The sequence below is a fragment of the Entelurus aequoreus genome, linkage group LG04, assembly GCF_033978785.1.
Source record: "Entelurus aequoreus isolate RoL-2023_Sb linkage group LG04, RoL_Eaeq_v1.1, whole genome shotgun sequence".
Classification (NCBI taxonomy): Eukaryota; Metazoa; Chordata; class Actinopteri; order Syngnathiformes; family Syngnathidae; genus Entelurus; species Entelurus aequoreus.
In genome coordinates this window covers 77,675,946-77,696,106 of record NC_084734.1, presented here as the reverse complement: position 1 = coordinate 77,696,106, position 20,161 = coordinate 77,675,946, and the positions used below count along the sequence as shown (strand labels likewise).

At 39.2% G+C, this 20,161-nt stretch overlaps 1 protein-coding gene across 2 annotated transcripts in view; it reads left to right on the top strand.

The window, feature by feature from the left end:
• Window positions 1-19,818, top strand: part of LOC133649040 (ectodysplasin-A-like) — a 45,260-nt gene extending 25,442 nt beyond the window's left edge. The window contains exons 3-9 of one of the 2 annotated variants that reach the window (XM_062045734.1): window positions 9,315-9,414; window positions 13,118-13,156; window positions 13,627-13,797; window positions 14,055-14,098; window positions 14,201-14,252; window positions 17,727-17,851; window positions 18,088-19,818. In XM_062045734.1, coding sequence (XP_061901718.1) covers window positions 9,315-9,414; window positions 13,118-13,156; window positions 13,627-13,797; window positions 14,055-14,098; window positions 14,201-14,252; window positions 17,727-17,851; window positions 18,088-18,348 — 792 coding nt within the window. In that variant the 3' untranslated portion in view covers window positions 18,349-19,818. Of the gene's footprint in view, window positions 1-9,314; window positions 9,415-13,117; window positions 13,157-13,626; window positions 13,798-14,054; window positions 14,099-14,200; window positions 14,253-17,726; window positions 17,858-18,087 lie in introns of both variants that reach the window. The other variant, XM_062045733.1, reaches the window with a different exon arrangement.
• Window positions 19,819-20,161: the final 343 nt, after the last annotated feature.

Below are 20,161 nucleotides of genomic sequence, written 5' to 3'. Positions count from 1 at the left end.
AGCTGAACAGAGTTGTCGTCCAAAGGCAACGTCTATGACAAGCAGTCCCACAGATACAGAGAAATTACAAATGATATCTCTTGATTCATATGTGTAGTAATCCGTGTCGAGAAGAAGGTATGGTGCTAACGATACTTTTTTTTTTTTCATTGTCTTGTCCTTTTTGTTTATGGTATGTGTTTTATAAATAAAAGGAAAAACAATCATCAAAATTAGCATTATTTTCATGTGTATATATATATATATATATATATATATATATATATATATATATATAGATATATATATATATATATATATATATATATATATATATATATATATGTATTAGGGATGGGACGGCAAGACTTTATAAACAAGTTGTGGCAAAGTTCTCGACACATCGCCCGCTGCAAGTTTTCATCACGTCAGTAACTCTCAGTCACAGCAGGACACGGTGTTGAGAAAATGAAAGGAACTTCAAATATTTTCTCCTCCGCTGTATACTTTGTATGGCACAAATGCGTCTGTTTCCAATATTATTGCACTCGCCATCTAACAGCAGTGCGCACGCACGCCGAGATTCCACACTGCGAAAGTGAAGCGATCGTTCGGCTTTGTTTAATCAAAGGTAAAATGTCCTGGAGCAAGGTCCGTGTAGTTGCTTTCTACCATGTTTTGTCACGCAAAACGGCTCTTTGTTTTTCCAGGAAGTAAGCAGTGTTGCTTAAATGCATTAATAAATGATGGTTTTTGGATAATTAAACATTTAAACGGTATTATTAACCGTCTAGAATTTACCACGGTTTATCATGACACCATTTACCGTTACATCCCATCCATCCATCCATTTTCTACCGCTTGTCACTCTCGGGGTCGCGGGGGGTACCTGAGCCTATACCAGCTGCACTCGGGCGGAAGGCGGTGTACACCCTGGACAAGTCGCCACCTCGTCGCCGTTACATCCCTAATATACAGTATATATTAGGGCTGTCAACGTTAACGCGTTATCTCATGTGATTAAGGCTTAACCTGGAAGACACGTTCATTTCTTACACGGTCTGTGATTGCGAGGAGGGATGGCCCATTTCGCTTCAAAACAGAACTTTAAATAAAACTAAGGTAACTTACTGGTAGTGCAACGACAAACGTTTTTATCATCGGCGCACATTTTAAAATACCATCTTAAAGTGAAACACGTACACGAGCTTGGCGGGAACATCTGCTTCAATTAAAATGTTGCAAGTCATATAAATAAAATCCCACTATGGACTGGACTCTCACTATTATGTTAGATCCACTATGGACTAGACCAGGGGTCGGCAACCCGCGGCTCCGGAGCCGCATGCGGCTCTTTGACCACTCAGATGCGGCTCAGCTGCATACTTGCCGACCCCCCCAATTTTCCCAGGAGACTTCTGGATCTCAGTGCCTCTCCTAGTTAACTCCCAGGGCAAATATAATCCTATTTTCACTCTGATTACTAAATTAAGGGCGTGCCCTGAATGCACTGCAGTAATTGTCCTCTATAGCATTTACAAACAGCGTGCCAGCCCGGCCACATGTTGTATGTAGCTTTTACTTGCACACGTAGGAGACAGCAAAGCATACTTAGTCATCAGCCACACAGCTTACACTGGCGGTAGCCGTATAAAACAACTTTAACACGGTTACGTTACAAATATGCGCCACACTGAACCCACAGCAAAAAAGAATGAAAAACACATTTCTGGAGAACATCCCACCGTAACACAACATAAACACAACACAACCAATACCCAGAATCCCATGCAGCCCTAACTCTTCCGGTCTAGATTATACACCCCCGCTACCACCAAAGCCCCCACACATCAACCCCCCCGCCCCCTCCGTGCGTCGGTTGAGCGGAAGAGTTAGTGCTGCATGGGATTCTGGGTATTTGTTGTGTTGTGTTTATGTTGTGTTACAGTGCAGATGTTCTCCAAAAATGTGTTTGTCATTCTTTTTTGGTGTGGGTTCAAAGTGTGGCGCATATTTGTAACGTAACAGTGTTAAAGTTTTTTTTTTACGGCTACCGTCAGTGTAAGCTGTGTGGCTGCTGACCTAGTACGGCAGCTGAAGCTGCATTCTACATGTGGTCGAGCAGGTACACTGTTTGAGCAGGCTGTAGAGGGCGCCAAAAGCAGTGCCATGACGTCCTGATATCCGGGAGTTTCCCGGAAATAATGAGAGGATTGGCAAGCATGACGCTATCAAGCGCCATTCATTCAAAACTTGCGGGCCGCCCTAATATCAAATTTACATATTAAAGTACGTGCCGGTGCGTGTGTCTGAGACCCCTGGTTAACATAGCACAAAGCAATTTAAGCTTTGTATGCGGTGTTTTTCATTTTAAAAACATTTTTGTGGCTCCCATTATTTTCTTTAATTTGTGAAACTTGCCAAAATGGCTCTTTGAGTGGACTAGACTCTCACAATATTATGCTAGATCTACTCGACGTCCATTGCACCGGTCGCCGATTCTATAATCGTCCATGTCCGAATTGCGATGCATCTACAAATCGATTATTTCCCCCACCTCTACATAGCACTTTGTTAATGTTTTATGGTTGATACCTATACGACATATTTCTGCTCAAACTCTTAATGGATTTTCCCGATACAGCATGTACATGTACATACATTTAGTAAATGTACTAAATACAAGCTGACATGTTGATACTATTAACAAAAATACAAAAATGTGTCTTTAAATAAATTAATAACGTTTATCTATAGCCTTTTTATTAAACATTACAAATTACATGATGGCGTCACGATCACACCCAACACTGTTTTACCTAACATAACAAACGGAATGATCCTGATTAATAATCATGATTTCACTATTAGTAAAAATTAAACATAATTGTTACTTTGGCCATTATCGTGCAGCCCTATGTATAAGACTAGATCTCATATATGAACACTATTTTTATTTATATTGACAAAAACTGCAGGGACGTCTTACGACCATCAGCTGCAGTCTTGCAAAAGTCTTACATTTGTTTTTATTTATTTATCTCCTATATCCATAAGGTGGTTTCTTGCACAATTTTCACATTTATTTTTACTTAATTATGTTACTATTTTGTTTTTGCCATATTACTTTGTTTTTAATGCTTGTGTTATTTTCATCTGCACATTACATTTTCACTAGAGGTACAAATACAGTGTTCATATCTACAATAATGTTTCTTCTTCAAAGGAAATCATTGTGTTTGTTTTTCTTTTCAATACAACTTGGTTCAGGGGTTTCAGTATTTAAAAAAAATACTTTTGAGCACATTTCAAAATACCGCAATAATAACAATAACCGTGATAATACATTTTCATACCGCGACATCCCTAGTCATGTCTCTCATAATGATTGTGAAGAATAGTCACAATTCCCCAAAAAGTGCAGTTCCCCTTTAAGAAAAATATGTATTTTGTTGTGTTTATTTTGCACAAAAAAGTGGTTATTGAACAATGTGTTTCCCGTGTATATGTGTCACTCTAAAACCTATGCGTCTAATTAAATTCTGGTTGGAGTCAAATGGTAAAAATATGTCCGTGTAGATTTTCAGTCATCAGGTCTTGTAATCCACAATGGTTAAATCGATGTAACTGGACTCTTTTTTTAGTTTATTAAGGATCCCCATTAGTCTACACCGCAGTGGAGACTATTCTTCCTGGGGTCCAGGCAAAAACATCACACAATCACAAAACAAAAGATTAAAATGCAGTACAACATGATCAAATAATAAAATGTTGTAATACAAAAATAGCAACAACAAAGAACCAAAAAAATAATAATAACTTCGAGTTTACATAATATTGTTCATAACAAAGATAAACAGAGCAATATAAAAATAGATGTATATATATTTTTGCAAAAAAAAAAATAAAACAAAGAACCAATGGCCTAAAATATATACATTAGTGTACCAAAGACAAACAATAAGTGACGAAAAAAGTTCCCTCCACCATTTTCTACTGCTTGTCCCATAATCAATAAAATAGTCAATAAAAACAGTCATGACATTAGGTACAATCTAGAATAATCTCTTTCCGCAATACTTCTCCTCTTAGTCTATTCTTAAAACCCACTCTGCTGGTGATTGATACCAAATATTGTGGAAGTCGATTCCAGTAAGTGATTGCCCTATACATTACAGTCTTTTTCAAAACATCACTTTTGGGTTTAAGACGGGTGAAAGCCCCTCTTAGGGCTAACCTGGTACCATAGTTGTGACTTTCACTAGCAAGCAACAGCTGAGAATACAGATATGAAGGTTTATGGTATGTATAGATTGCTTTTAAAAATAGAATCAAACTACACGCTAGTCTTTCACCAACTCTCATCCATGACAATTCATTATGCATGATCTCAACGCCGGTCCTAAATGAGCAATGGAGAGCTAGTCTGGCAGCTCTGTTTTGGGTAAACTGGATTTTATTGAGTTCTTGTTTAGATGCATTGGACCAAATTGCTGGGCAGTAGTCAATATGTGACAATACAAGGGATTGTATAACTTGTTTCGTAGTTGTGTTAGTTAAAAAATAGGCACTTCTTCTTATGATTGAGATGCTTCTGCTCATTTTTTTTACTATGTTATTAATGTGAGTGGCCCAAGATAGTCTTTCATCTATTGTAACTCCCAGCAACCTGGCTTCTTTAACTTGTTCAATATGAACTCCGTTCAAAGAAACATTCAATATGCGTTCTTTTCTATGAGCATGTTTTGAGCAAATAACAAGACATTTTGTTTTGGAAATATTAAGTTTCATCTTATTTTCTGTAACCCATTTAGAAATCTGCATAACCTTGTCTTGTAGTATACTGCTAAGGTCTGTGCAATTATCAGCATAAGCATATATTGTTGTGTCATCTGCGTAAATTGCACAGCAACCATTCTTTAAAATACATGACATATCATTTACAAATATTGAGTATAATAAAGGTCCCAGGCAACTTCCCTGGGGAATACCACAATATAATGTTTTAATATTTGAAAGGGTTCCATTGAACATGACACATTGCTGTCTGTTGACTAGGTAGCTTTGCATCCAGTTAATCGCTGAGAGTTTAAAACCATAAGCAGACAGTTTTATAAGTAGTAGTTTGTGGTCAATAATATCAAAAGCAGCACTAAAATCTAATAGCACTGTGCCAACTAATAATTTACCGTCAGTCTTCTGAAACGTTTTCAACAAACAGGGAGAGTCCAGTTGCCTCCACGCAACCTTTATGGATAGTAAAACTCCTTTCACACAAAATAAAAGGGCAAAAGGAATCCGGTTAACCTGCCCTTCAAGGTGTCCCTTTATATTTTTTCCATGCACTTGGCAACTTTAAGTGTGACCCATCAGGGACTCACAGCTGATATAAACTGAGGTATGACAACTAATTTTGTATGAGGAATCAGAATGTTACCTGCTACTCTAAGCTCATACTACCAACATAACTCCCACTGCGCATCTGTCATCCTCAATTTCACCTCTCAGTTTTACCTAACCTTTCCAACTGCAAAATTGTGGTGCTTTTCTGGCATTTTGGATTATCACCACCAGAATCTATGTGAGGGTATCATGATTGAATGGTTCTGATTCCCTCTCCTAATCATCTTAAAATGTTAGAGCATTCAGAGTTTGAGTTTAGTAATGAAAGAAAAAGACAAGCTGGTGTTGTAAAAGGGCAAAAAGAATCTTGAGAGAACAAAATTACACATTCCTGGGGTGATTAATATGTAGTCCTATCCTCACAGAACAACAGGGAATCATGTCCTCGGTGTACACTATCACCTTCCTTGCTTTGAAAGTTTGAAAGCCCTCTAATTATTAGCAAGTTCTCCTTGTTCTGAAAAAGAATGGTTTACTCAATAGTTGGCACTTGGCATACATACCAGCACGTTGTCGTCGTGATTTACAGTAACGCTGCATGCCTTTGAAGGGTACAAAGGCTTTAAATGGTTGAATGAAGGCATTCCAATAGTCTTTTCATGAATTAATTTCATGTTGCTTTCATCTAAAACACTAGCTTCACCTTAGTAGCAGTCTGGCAGATAGCTTGTTTGTTTTTGGCGTTGGGCTGCAGCTTCATCTCGGGCCAGAAACTGGCTGTAGAACGATGTTTGGCTGTCAGAACAGAAAAAAAGTGTACTGCCATTTGCCTGAACGTACGTACAAAATTCTTTGAGAGGTAACAGGCCCTTATATGCAAACAGCTGGACAGGAGATGTGGAGACACCTGCACACCAAATGAACAGCAAACATCTGGAGATCTGTGTGTCGGTTAAACCCTAGTTGCCACACTACTTAATCAGCCTCTAATGCTCAGAAGGTCAGACATGTACATATACATTATGTCAGCTGGTCAAGATATAGATTCCTTGTTAGGAGGGCCCCCGTTAAAGGTCAACCAGATGTTACACAGATTCAGTGTCACTGATAAGAGTTCGTTCCTCCCTGACTAGACTAAGATGAATGCAGCAATGTACAGAGACATCCTGGATGAAAACCAATGCTTCTCATCCAACCTGATGGAGCTTGAAAGGTGCTGCAAAGCGTAATGGGCAACACTGCCCAAAGATAGGTGTATCAAGCTCGTGGAATTGTATTCAAAAAGACTTGAGGCTGTAATTGCTGCCAAAGGTGAATTAAAGTATTGAGCAAATGCTGTGAATAATTGCGTACATGTGATTTTTCAGTTTTTTTATTTTTAATACATTGTAAAGGGATTGTCTGCAGATTTTTTAGGACAAAATGAATGTATTCTATTGTGGAATACAACTGTAACATAACAAACAGTGGAATAGTTTCCGGATGCACTGTACGACTGTAATAACTGAATCATGAATTGTGTCATGATAACATTGAACTCCTGGATAGTGTCATATTAATTTCAAATCAATGAACACAAAGAAGTAGTTAGGCTTTCACTGGAAAAGGAAACTGCACAACATAAAACCTCCTAGGTGTGATACACAATCAGCTGTGCTTCCCTTTCACTTGCACCAGAATTGTTAAGGTGCTCAGGGGATCGTGTGTGATTTACCATTGCCAAGGACAAAGGCCGCGTCCTTAAACATTCTCAGAAAAAAAGACCACATTGTCAGTAAATTTCGAAGGACCCTGGAAATTCCTTTGGCAGGATTCTGTTACATAGCGTCATCCTTGAAATCCATCTGCTTGAGGATCTTTCATTGACATTGACAAACACCATCTAACTACTGTGAGCTCTTGTCTACTTTCCTATTGCGGCGTTTCGGTTGCTCTGCATGCAACCACAAAAAGAGGCTCTGGAAGTTCATCCAACACAAAGAATACTTTTTCTTCTCCATTGGAGATTTGCAATATTCAATTGAGTTATGTTAACTTTATTCGTGGCCAGATGACTAAATAATACAGAGTTATTTACGACCTTTATAACCATGTTTAGACGCTGCACGTGTCACTGCTTTGGGGATGTCTATTGCACAACTTCCAAGCAGATGTTAAGCCTCTTGGACCATCATTTATGCTGACAAAGTGCAACCCACCTCTTGGTTGAGCTATGGGTGGTCTATTGAGTTTCCAGCGAGTCTCTTCACTTTCAGATTCTTTTGGACAGCGGTAAGGACCCTCAGAATATTTCTATGGGAACAGAAGGTGGCCAACAATGGACAAATAAAAAAACTGAGCAAAAGACTTGCTATGACCATTTAGACTGCTGCCAGTTTGCTTCCGAGCAATTGGAAAAAAAATGTGTCATCGTAGCTGACAAAAGACTTGATGTTAATGTAGATACAAAGGCAGGAGTTAGTCATGACCCCTGGGAGCGGCTTTACACTTTCAAAGGATGGGCTCACCAAAGCACGTCAGCCGTTTTGTTGACTCACATTTTAGCCCATTAATGCTGCATCTGGGCAGGCATGGGACCAGGTGCTATGTGAACGAGCAATGATCTCAGACAATACACAATTCATGTCCTTCTTTTGTAAATGAACGTGAGTTATTATTTGTGACCAGGCGGATGTCTAAAGCAGACAGACAAAGGTGACTTAAGTTACAGGGTAAGTTACAGACCCAATGGGACAGACAATGACTTGAGTGTTTCACACTCAAATGCCTTGAGTTTACAGAACAAACCTTAAACGTTAAAAACAACAAAACAGCCCTTGCTCAGGCGTCTTTCTCAAATTTTATATCACCATCATTTTTAATAAGTTTGTCCAAAGTGTCTCATTGTCTCAAGCATGAATCCTTTTTTCAATCCTTACTCCAAATTCTACCTTATGGTCTTATAGTTTCTCACATTCCGCCCTGCTCATGTATCATGCACCTGTGAGACCTGGACATTAACCAACGACTTTAGGCATCAACACTTTAGAATTCCCTGACAAAAAACTTGGGTACTGATAGGACGACTTTCAATCAGCTTGTATAATTTGTCAATGCCAATAGCATGACTACTCTTTAAATACTGTATAACCTGCCGTGTCTTGACCAAGTGGGTAGGCAAAATTAACAGTGTTCGGAAAAGGGTAGAGTGCCATCTCCGGGTTGCGGAGGAGACCCTGCCCCAAGTGGAGGAGTTCAAGTACCTTGGAGTCTTGTTCCCGAGTGAGGGAAGAGTGGATCGTGAGATCGACAGGCGGATCGGTGCGGCGTCTTCAGTAATGCGGACGCTGTATCGATCCGTTGTGGTGAAGAAGGAGCTGAGTCGGAAGGCAAAGCTCTCAATTTACCGGTCGATCTACGTTCCCATCCTCACCTATGGTCATGAGCTTTGGGTTATGACCGAAAGGACAAGATCACGGGTACAAGCGGCCGAAATGAGTTTCCTCCGCCGGGTGGCGGGTCTCTCCCTTAGAGATAGGGTGAGAAGCTCTGCCATCCGGGGGGAGCTCAAAGTAAAGCCGCTGCTCCTCCACATCGAGAGGAGCCAGATGAGGTGGTTCGGGCATCTGGTCAGGATGCCACCCGAACGCCTCCCTAGGGAGGTGTTTAAGGCACGTCCGACCGGTAGGAGGCCGCGGGGAAGACCCAGGACACGTTGGGAAGACTATGTCTCCCGGCTGGCCTGGGAACGCCTCGGGATCCCCCAGGAGGAGCTGGACGAAGTGGCTGGGGAGAGGGAAGTCTGGGCTTCCCTGCTTAGGCTGCTGCCCCCGCGACCCGACCTCTCATAAGCGGAAGAAGATTGATGGATGGATGGATGGATGGATACTTATTATCTTTGAAAATGCAGTAAGGGAGATTTGTTATCGTTGAACAGTTTCCATTGAATAAATGAAAGAAAAGGGACATTGTGTAAGGATGTGTGTAATATTTACTTATTTTCTGTTCCCTAGGATAACTCACTGCATCAAAACAGAGACTTACTAGCCACAGAAGATAACAGGGGCATAACTCAGAGGGCAAAAAGAAGTCCAGGAAAGCAGCTACACACAGGTACTGTATGTTAAGTTTTCTTATTACCCAAAAGTTTGGGATGTGTTTTTGTTCTGATTTCGCAAAATCTGCCTGCCTTTTATTATTTTTTAAAAGAGAAGCAATTGCATCTGAAGCCTTATTGGGCTGGTAATACATGGGTAGGGTTGGGTATCGTTTGAATTCGAACGATTCCGATTCCGATTCTTTGTTTCGATTCCGATTCCTGGCGATTCACGATTCCGATTATTTTAAGAGGCAGGGTCAAAAAAAAGTTTAGGATATTTTAAATGAGCTAGCTAACCTACAGTCTTTCTGAATGAAATAGTCTGACATTCTCCATCAATTTTAATTCTATTAACTTTTTATGAACTTTACTATAAATTCCTCACAGGGCTGTTTTCAACTAGAATATAAATATCAAATCTATGAACTTGAATATAAATATTATAAATTATGAATACATTTTCCCAGGGGTACACTTTCCTCAAGAGAGCTTTATTTTTGAAAACCTCAAGAAAACACATTTACACACACAAGTGTATGATGCTGCAGGAAACCTCATGAAAACACATTTACACACAAGTGTATGATGCTGCAGGAAACCTCATGAAAACACCTTTACACACAAGTGTATGATGCTGCAGGAAACCTCATGAAAACACATTTACACACACAAGTGTGTGATGCTGCAGGTACTTAAAAATGTTACCGTGCTTCCACTGATGGGCTAACCTGGTGCAGAAAAGCAAATAAACAATAAGAAACAACTTGCAAAACCCAGTCCAGATTAGCAGCAGGTACAGTATAAAATCAGAGACAGTTCTTGTTTAGGAAAATGACCATATCCGCCTTCTCAGGCAGGATGCGTGAGCGTTCTGGACAGATAGTGTCTCCTGCTGTGGAAAATACAAGTTCGCTGGGTGTGGAAGAAGCTTGAACGCATAAATAGGAGAAAGCGCGATCTGACAGCAAAGGATAAGTCTTTTGTTGGTTCCACCGGACCACCACCATGCAGCAGGGTCGTCAGACATAAGTATCGGTGGAACGTCCTGGTACATCTGCAGCTCTCTCTCCACTCGTTTCTTGATGGACATGGAGCTCTGTTATTTCGCGGTTGTTTCATTTTTTTTTTGTAAAGTAAAGCCACACTTTCGACCGCTGACGCCCGCTATCCATGCTTGAGCTTGACTGACTCGCTCGGCTATGCTAACACTTCCGGGGGTGGGCGCTTCTTCGTTGGTGCTCAGCGGCTTCTTCTTCCGGTTCGGCGGACATATATATATATATATATATATTTTTATTTTATTTTATTTTTTTTCCGGTCGGCGGACTGGGTATCGAAAATAGGAATCGAAATTTAAACTTTTGAACGATACCGGGAGAATCTGAAAGTTAGTCCCGGTTCCAATCGATACTCGATACCCAACCCTATACATGGGTTAATGATAGATCAATTATTCCTATGGTTTAATGTTTCTTTGGAGGGGGTTCAGTATACAGTAATGAAGAGTGTGACAAATTTAGAATTTGAAATATTGAAAACAGATTGTTAATGGGTTCTCACTTTATTGGAATATATGTTACGCATGTTCTGCTCATACTGAATAAAGCTGTTGTTCCGTGTTATTTTACTGAGGTTATGCACTAAGAGATAAAATGAAATGGGGTTGATTATTACTAGGCACCAGCCGCTGGACTAGATCTGACCATTCTAAGTCTATGAGCACGAACTGATAAAGCCTACTCGGATGAGCGCCGCAACGTCTTCCAAGACAAACCAAGTACCGTATTTTTCGGACTATAAGTCGCAGCTTTTTTCATAGTTTGGCCGGGGGTGCGACTTATACTCAGGAGCGACTTATGTGTGAAATTTTTAACACATTACCGTAAAATATCAAATAATATTATTTAGCTCATTCACGTAAGAGACTAGACGTATAAGATTTCATGGGATTTAGCGATTAGCAGTGACAGATTGTTTGGTAAACGTATAGCATGTTCTATATGTTATAGTTATTTGAATGACTCTTACCATAATATGTTACGCTAACATACCAAGCACGTTCTTAGTTGGTTATTTATGCCTCATATAACGTACACTTATTCAGCCTGTTGTTCACTTTTCTTTATTTATTTTAAATTGCCTTTCAAATGTCTATTCTTGGTGTTGGGTTTTATCAAATAAATTTCCCCCAAAAATGCGACTTATATTCCAGTGCGACGTATATGTTTTTTTCCTTCTTTATTATGCATTTTCGTCCGGTGCGACTTATACTCCGGAGCGACTTATACTCCGAAAAATACGGTAGTCCAGTTGCAATCGATTGAATGCCCTGAGATGACAATGACCTGGATGAAGGAGAACCTTCATAGACTTTATTACTAGGATTGCAAACAAGGAGGTTCACCATTTTTGAAAGACAGAAAAACCTATGTTTATTTCCCCGCCCTAGAATAGTATTATGTCCCTGAAACATATTGGAGATTTCTATGGAGCATATAGGCTCAATGTTGTGGATCAATCTCCCCTTTCAATAGATACGATATAAAAGTGATGATTTTTTTTAATAGCATGCACTTTTTCAATCAACCATGCACTCATCCAAGGAGGTCATCATCTGGGACTGTTGTGGCTTTGATAAAATTAAATCCTCTGGAACTAATTCATCATAATCGATGACTCAATAGCAGACCACATGGGCCAATATGTTTAAATTTGCTTTAGTAGCTGTTTTTGCTTAGAATTTGAGCTATGCAAAAAAAAAATAGCAAAGTCTTTGAAGTTTCATGTGGACGCGCAACTAGTACATTGATCACAAGGCATTCTGACGTCTGTGGCGTTACTTGTAAGGAGGGGAATTGATGATTGTGTTTAAATTAGAAGAATATACTCACCTGAGACTTTCTAGTACCTACATAAATCAGTAAAGTCCCGAACCTCTAAACACTAATCATTCCCAGCTCTTTCCTCTGCTTGCACTGACACAAAGACTTTTCTAATCCAAGTCTGAGATGTGTGTGTACGTATGGGTGCGTCAGTGTGTGTTCGCTGCCCTCCTAACGGGCACCAGATTTTAGATAGGGCTGCTCGTTAGGAAAAATATATGCGGGTGCATCCAGTCATATAGCCAGAGGAAAAACTGCGGCCATATGTTCACAGGGGACTCAAACTGTGAGGTTTTAAGGTTAAATGGCCTTTGTAGTTGTAATGGCATGGTAAACACAAGATCAGCGAGACGGCCTTTTGAAAATAATTCTTCATCTGCATGAAAGAAGGTATGCACACGGGCATGTTGTCTTTCACACACTGACATAGATGCCCCACCGTCATCTACACGAACCCACATGTGCGCATGGCCGTAAAAGAAAGACACACATAAACGCATGCACATTTACACACTTTCATCTGCATTCTCCATCTGGGCTTAATTCAAAGAAAGGGATTTTGGCAGGATAAAGTATCTCTCTAATGATCTTCTCCAGTTCCATTGCCTGTGAATGCTTAAGGCACTTGTTCATACAGATGAGGTGAAACCACACTTACAAATTGCTACACTAGACAAACCCACAGGACTTACTCCAGTGCTCAGTGCCCAACATGTCAGCATAGAGAAGATACCTGTACGCAACAAGCCAGACTCTTGAGGTGCAATCCGAGGCGATGATGATTGGTCAGTAGGGTATTTCAATCCTAAATCACTTTGTTTTTCTTTCATTTCAGAATCGACAGGAAAGGAAAAAAGAAAAGAGAGGAAAAAAGGTAATCAGATATTCAGTCAGGCTATGTTACCTGTGTTATCTAAGGAAGGGTTGAACTGAGGGAGACTGGACTAAACCATGTTTGTCAGTGTAGATTCTCTCACTACTCCAGGTCATGATAATCAATAAAAAAATGGATGAGTAATAAAAGGAATAAACGTCTTTAGTTCTGAAAATAACTGAACGGGCCTCAAAAGAAGTAACCAAGAAGAAGTCTAGATGCCTTTCACTCACCCTTTGTTGGTAATGAACCTGTTCAACTAGGCTGATTGTTTTTCTTACCTACAAATACAAACTTGATAATGCCAGTTCTACCATTTATAAATGCTTCATTATCTTCAACTTCATTTCTAGTTTATCATACATCTTGTGTGAATGCTAAACCGATTAGCCCGTAAGACCATTAATAAAATCAACTTTGCTGTCAAATACTGTAATACAGTTCACTCATTTTGGATTCTGTCTTCTTAGGGAAAAAACGAGCAATACCAGGCCCCCCTGGTCCTCCAGGTCCCCAGGGCCCACAAGGCCCACCGGGCATTCCTGGTATCCCCGGTATCCCAGGAAGCAACGCCGTGGGTCCTGCAGGACCGCCCGGCCCCCCTGGGCCACAGGGGCCTCCAGGCGCTCAAGGCCCAGCAGGTACTCAAACCCCATTCTTGTATTACACAGCATGAGCCTGCTTGTAGCCATGTTCCCACGTTCAGGGAAGGCTCAAGTTGTCAAAATGAATAAACCTATCACTTTACAGTGAGAATTTCTAATGCAAGGTGTCCAAAAATTGTGTGGGATAGCAATGATCTTTATTTAGTCTAGAACATTGCTTGTTTTCTTTTAGTCAATGTGGTGTCGGTTTTGCTTCCAGTGCACTCAGAACTGTGTCTCCCTTTTTGTTGCAGGGGTTCCTGTTAGGACTGATAGGACAAAAACTAAAGAATTCCAGGTACAATATGTCACCTACAAAACAAAATGATATCTCCACGCAATACCGTTGATTTCAACACTATTTCAGCCCAGTCACTCACCTGACATCTTTGTTTTTCAGCCCGCAGTGGTCCATTTGCAAGGGCAGGAGACAACCATCCAAGTGAGAGAAGGTGAGTGGTCTGTTATCAGAGGTCCACTCTCTACAAGTTAACATGCTTATCTCTGCTAAAAAATAAATGTAAAAATATGCGTCCCAAATGTTAATATTAAGGCCATGTCCACACGAAAAGAGATACTTAGGCCATGTCCACACGAACACGGATACTTAATTAACCAATACTTATCTCTGCGTTTAGGCCTCGCAAAGGCATACTTTTTGTCCTTAAAATTGCAGACTTTTGCAAACGCTGGCCAGAGTTCCAAAACTCTCCCCTCAGCGCATGCGTCTACACGGCACAACGGAGACTTGTACTCTTTTGATTTCATTTCCAAAGCTCAACAACATTGCCTTGCTGCCTTTAAACACATTATAGAAGGACTTACTGTATGTTTGATCTTAAACTAGGGCTGGGCGGTATGGCCGTTTTTTACTATCTCGATATTTTTAGGCCATGTCACGATACACGATATATATCTCGATATTTTGCCTTAGCCTTGAATTAATATCTCGATATGTTGCCTTAGCCTTGAATTAATATTAATATATGCTCATTTTAAACTTTCATGCAGAGAGGGAAATCACAACTACCGTATTTTTCGGAGTATAAGTCGCACCGGAGTATAAGTCGCACCTGCCGAAAATGCATAATAAAGAAGGAAAAAAACATATATAAGTTGCATTTTTTGGGGAAATGTATTTGATAAAACCCAACACCAAGAATAGACTGACAAAGCTTAACCTATTGTTACTATAACAATCTACAAGGTTAAGGTTGCTTCTCTTTCTTCCCCTCCATTTTTCTGCATTCTTTCGTATCTCAAGTTATCATTACGTATATGTATTGTTGCATTTGAACAATTGTATTGTTGATAATAAAGGTAAAGTACTGGTATTGTTTATTATCAATAGCACTATTTCTATTGGTGTTCATATTGCTCCATTTTTAGTGTAATAATGCTCAGTTCTGTATTTTTTTTTTAATTTTCGCTAACTGCTTATTTGCTATTACTTTTACCATCATATTTGTACATGTCGTATTTGCTGATGTTGCTCTGTTGTTGTTGTTGTTGTTGTGTTTGCTGTTGTTGTTTTTGTCTCTCTGTCTAATCCCCCTCTTGTCCCCACAATTCCCCCCTCTGTCTTCCTTTTTCTCTCTTTCTATCCCCTCCTGCTCCGGCCCGGCTGCACCAAATGATAATATAAATACATTTAATAAAGTCAAAATACAAGTAAGGCAACAAGAGAAGTATCCTACACTTCTCTTTTGTAAAGTAAATCTGAACAGCCGATATGGGCATCTACATCTGCTATATGATTTGCCCGAGAAGCTGAACAGGACATAAAAAAAATAAAAAAATAAAATAAAAAAAAAGAAGGAAAAAGACATATATAAGTCGCACTGGAGTATAAGTCGCATTTTTTGGGGAAATTTATTTGATAAAACCCAACACCAAAAATAGACATTTGAAAGGCAATTTAAAATAAAGAATAGTGAACAACAGGCTGAATAAGTGTACGTTATATGACGCATAAATAACCAACTGAGAACGTGCCTGGTATGTTAACGTAACATATTATGGTAAGAGTCATTCAAATAACTATAACATATAGAACATGCTATATGTTTACCAAACAATCTGTCACTCCTAATCGCTAAATCCCATGAAATCTTATACGTCTAGTCTCTTACGTGAATGAGCTAAATAATATTATTTGATATTTTAGGGTAATGTGTTAATAATTTCACACATAAGTCGCTCCTGAGTATAACTATGAAAAAAAACTGTGACTTATAGTCCGAAAAATACGGTAATGTTCCCAGGGCTCTGTGTAAATGCAGGCTGGTTTTAAAGATAATGTACATGTAATTGTACGTCTAGTATATCAAAGTACACATTAGAATAACAAAGGTGTAATGCCAACAAGTCAGCTGTGATTGCTTTTCCAGGCTTCTCATTGGACAAAATGTGCACGACAGCAAGTGTATGTGTTTGTGTGTAGACATAAACAGTTTTGAAACTACACGTGTGTGGATGGAGATCGTTTTAACTCCAAATGTGCGTTTTTGAAACTCTGTGTTTGTGTGGACATGGCCTAAGAGAACTAAGCTGCGACAAGATCCCGGTTGTATCTTCAGCTGTTAGGACAACTTTGAAAAACAATACTTTTTTGTGAGTCTTTATAAAACGCCTGGTGCGACTAAAAAACATTGAAGATGTTCCCTGGGTTATGTGTTGGTGTGCGCGGATTGTAAAGATCATGTACACTTTGTTGCACACGTAATATTACTTTATCAATAAATAGAGGTGTTACAATGCTACCAAGTCAGCTAGTGGCAGCTTTTCGGGCTTACCTGTTCGAACAAAATGTGCATGACAGCCAGAGAATGTGTGTTTGTTTGGACAGACTGTTTTAAAACGAGACCTGTGTGGATGGATCTTGTTTTAACACTGAAGAGAGAGATATTTTGAAAGTACCAGTGTGTGTGTGTGTGGACATGTCCTTAGCTTATAGATTTAATTATTGAGGTTGTAGGGAGGTATAACTGCATTTCATCATGTTGAGGGGTGTTTACATTAGGGTTGTACGGTATACCGGTATTAGTATAGAACTGCGATACTAATGAATCATATTCGGTACTATACCGCCTCTGAAAAGTACCGTTAAAATAAAGTAAAGCTAGTAATGCAATTTTTGTGGTCCCCTTTATTTAGAAAAGTACCGTATTTTTCAGAGTGTAAGTCGCTCCGGAGTATAAGTCGTACCGGCCGAAAATGCATAATAAAGAAGGAAAAAAACATATATAAGTCGCATTTTTTGGGGAAATGTATTTGATAAAACCCAACACCAAGAATAGACATTTGAAAGGCAATTTAAAATAAATAAAGTATAGTGAACAACAGGCTGAATAAGTGTACGTTATATGAGGCATAAATAACCAACTGAGAACGTGCCTGGTATGTTAACGTAACATATTATGGTAAGAGTCATTCAAATAACTATAACATATAGAACATGCTATACGTTTACCAAACAATCTGTCACTCCTAATCGCTAAATCCAGTGAAATCTTATACGTCTAGTCTCTTACGTGAATGAGCTAAATAATATTATTTGATATTTTACGGTAATGTGTTAATAATTTCACACATAAGTCGCTCCTGAGTATAAGTCTATAAAAAAAACTGCGACTTATAGTCCGAAAAATACGGTATTGGAATAATTTTGGTACCGGTACCAAAATATTGGTATAGGGACAACACTAGTTTACATTTTAGTATGATGTAGTGCAGCTTTATCGTAAAAACTACAACCATAAACATATTCTTACACCTCTCTGAAACGTGTTGATGATCTTATCTTTGTAAAAGCACAATTTTTCACACAGGAGATCTAATCTCATTAATCATATATTATTAATTAAATGGACAGGATTGATGATTGATTGAATGTTCTTCTTTTTTTTTTTTTTTGCTGTGTTTAGATCTTTCTGAAGGCATCCTCAGGAACTGGAAGACCGTGTCCATCCATCACCGTGTGTTTAAAATGCACTCTCGCTCCGGAGAGCTTGAGGTGCTAATGGATGGCGTCTACTTCATATATAGTCAGGTAGAAGTGAGTACGGTCCTTGACGTAACTCTTATAACTCTTACTGGTGTAATTCACGATCAAAATCCTCTTCACTTCACCTAACCATACATGTCTGCTCATTTGGATTCTACCATCTGTGTCTACTTGTACAATTGTCAGCCACTCAGTTATCCTAACTGTTTCAGCTGGACACAGTATATCTTGAATGGACGACCCCTTGCCGTCTTTCATAAAGTTGCCCTCCTCTCCGCCAGGTGTACTACCTCAACTTCACAGACATCGCCAGCTACGAGGTGATGGTGGATTCCAACCCCTTCCTCTGCTGCACCTGCAGCATCGAGACGGGCCAGCGCAAGTTCAACACCTGCTACACAGCTGGGGTGAGCCTGCTGCGTGCTGGCCAGAGGATCTCCATCCGTATAGTCTATGAGGACACGCTCATCAGTATGACCAACCACACCACTTTCCTGGGGAGTGTCAGACTAGGAGAGGCTCCATCTGCTGGGCAGAATTGATAACTACACAAGTCAGCCCTCTATGCGTCATGATTAGATGGGTGTCTAGAAGGCCTCTGAGATCCTGCTAGGATGGCAATTTGCAGTGATGAAGTCAAAAACAGTATCTCTCTACCACAACTCTGTAGTAAGAAGGACAATACGGACTGTTTTATGCTTGTGCTTCCACTGATCAAGTGCTATTGACCGTGACGAGCTGAATGTCTGTTTGCTCATCAAGTAAGTCACTATGTAAAGTCACCTGCATCTCTCCCTCATTATACCAAGGAAGGATACTGCACACACAGGTGCTTAATACAAAAATTTGATCGCTGACAAATAATATTTGTGTTGCTTAAAAAAACAAGCATTTCCAAATTGTGATATTTGACATTTTTAGAGTTCATCTAACTATATAAAATAGATAGCTACTGCTGTGTAGTTTGCCATAAAAAGGTTTTAGGGCATTGGTCGGCAACCTGCAGCTCTTCAGCCTTCTTCTTGTGTCCTTTATAAAACGCCAGACAGAGGGAGTGTGCATTTTTTTTTAAAAGTTGTATAACTTTGAGTCCTGACTAGTGAATGAATAAGTGTGAGAAAGGCATGGAAGAGGGAGGGGAAGCCTGTGTTGTGTGCCGTACAACAGAGATGTTGGCGTCTTGAGTGTGCAACCCTTGCTGTTAGCTTACCATGAATACATCCCAAAAAAGAAACATCTCAGAAGAAAATAGAGTTGAATTCTGCGCGGACAAATTTACCGTAAATTCCGAACTATAAGCCGCTACTTTTTTCCTACGTTTTGGACCCTGCAGCTTCTAAAACAGTCCGGCTAAGTTGTATTTTCCTTGCTGACGGCCATAATGCAATATTATAAAAAACAACAAGAAGCAAACACACTGATAAGGTGTGTTATTGTTATTATAGTGTCGTTTCATTTAGTCCTTTCAACCGGAAGTAGAAGTGCCGTTCAGTCTTCTAGCCGTCCATAGTGTTTTAAGCAATGTTTGTAAGTTTTACAATATAAATTAAACTGTTTACACTTATTAAACCGTCCCATGTGTGATGACCCTGGGAGTGTTTTCATACATACTTGTACATGCTATTGTGATGTAATGAAGCTATTGTTGTTAGCTTTAGCTAATATGCTAACATTTGTGTCTGTGTTAGTATAATTAACTTACAACGGCATTTTTTTTGTATTCTTTCAGTTTCACAAATTCCTCAGTGATTCACCAAGACAATGGATTTATTGAGTCTGTTTAGCTGATTGGAAAGCGATCTCCCGCAGCTAGTGGGTCCATGACGATAACTTCGGTTTTGTTTGATCATCCTTTTTACTGCCGTGTTACAGGAACCGTTTGGAAACTAAGATGTATAAATAAATATTCAAAAATCTTTGTGTAAATGACTTATTTAGCAACATATCTGCGGCTTATATACTGGTGCGCTCTATAGTCCAGAAAATACGGTATTTGTCTATAAAAAAATGACATTTACAGTAAAATGTTTATATATATATATATATATATATATATATATATATATATATATATATATATATATATATATATATATATATATATATATATATATATATATATATATATATATATATATATATATATATATATATATATATATATATATATATATGAAAGATGTTATGTCTTGCAGCTCCAGACTATTTTCTTTCGTGGAAGAGGAGCAAAATGTCTCCTTTGACAGTAAAGGTTGCCGGCCCCTGTTCTAGGCTTACGGTTCTAAGGTATTCACAGAGCAACAGCACTATAGATTTTGCACACTTTTGCACTACAGCATCCCTGCGGAATATTAG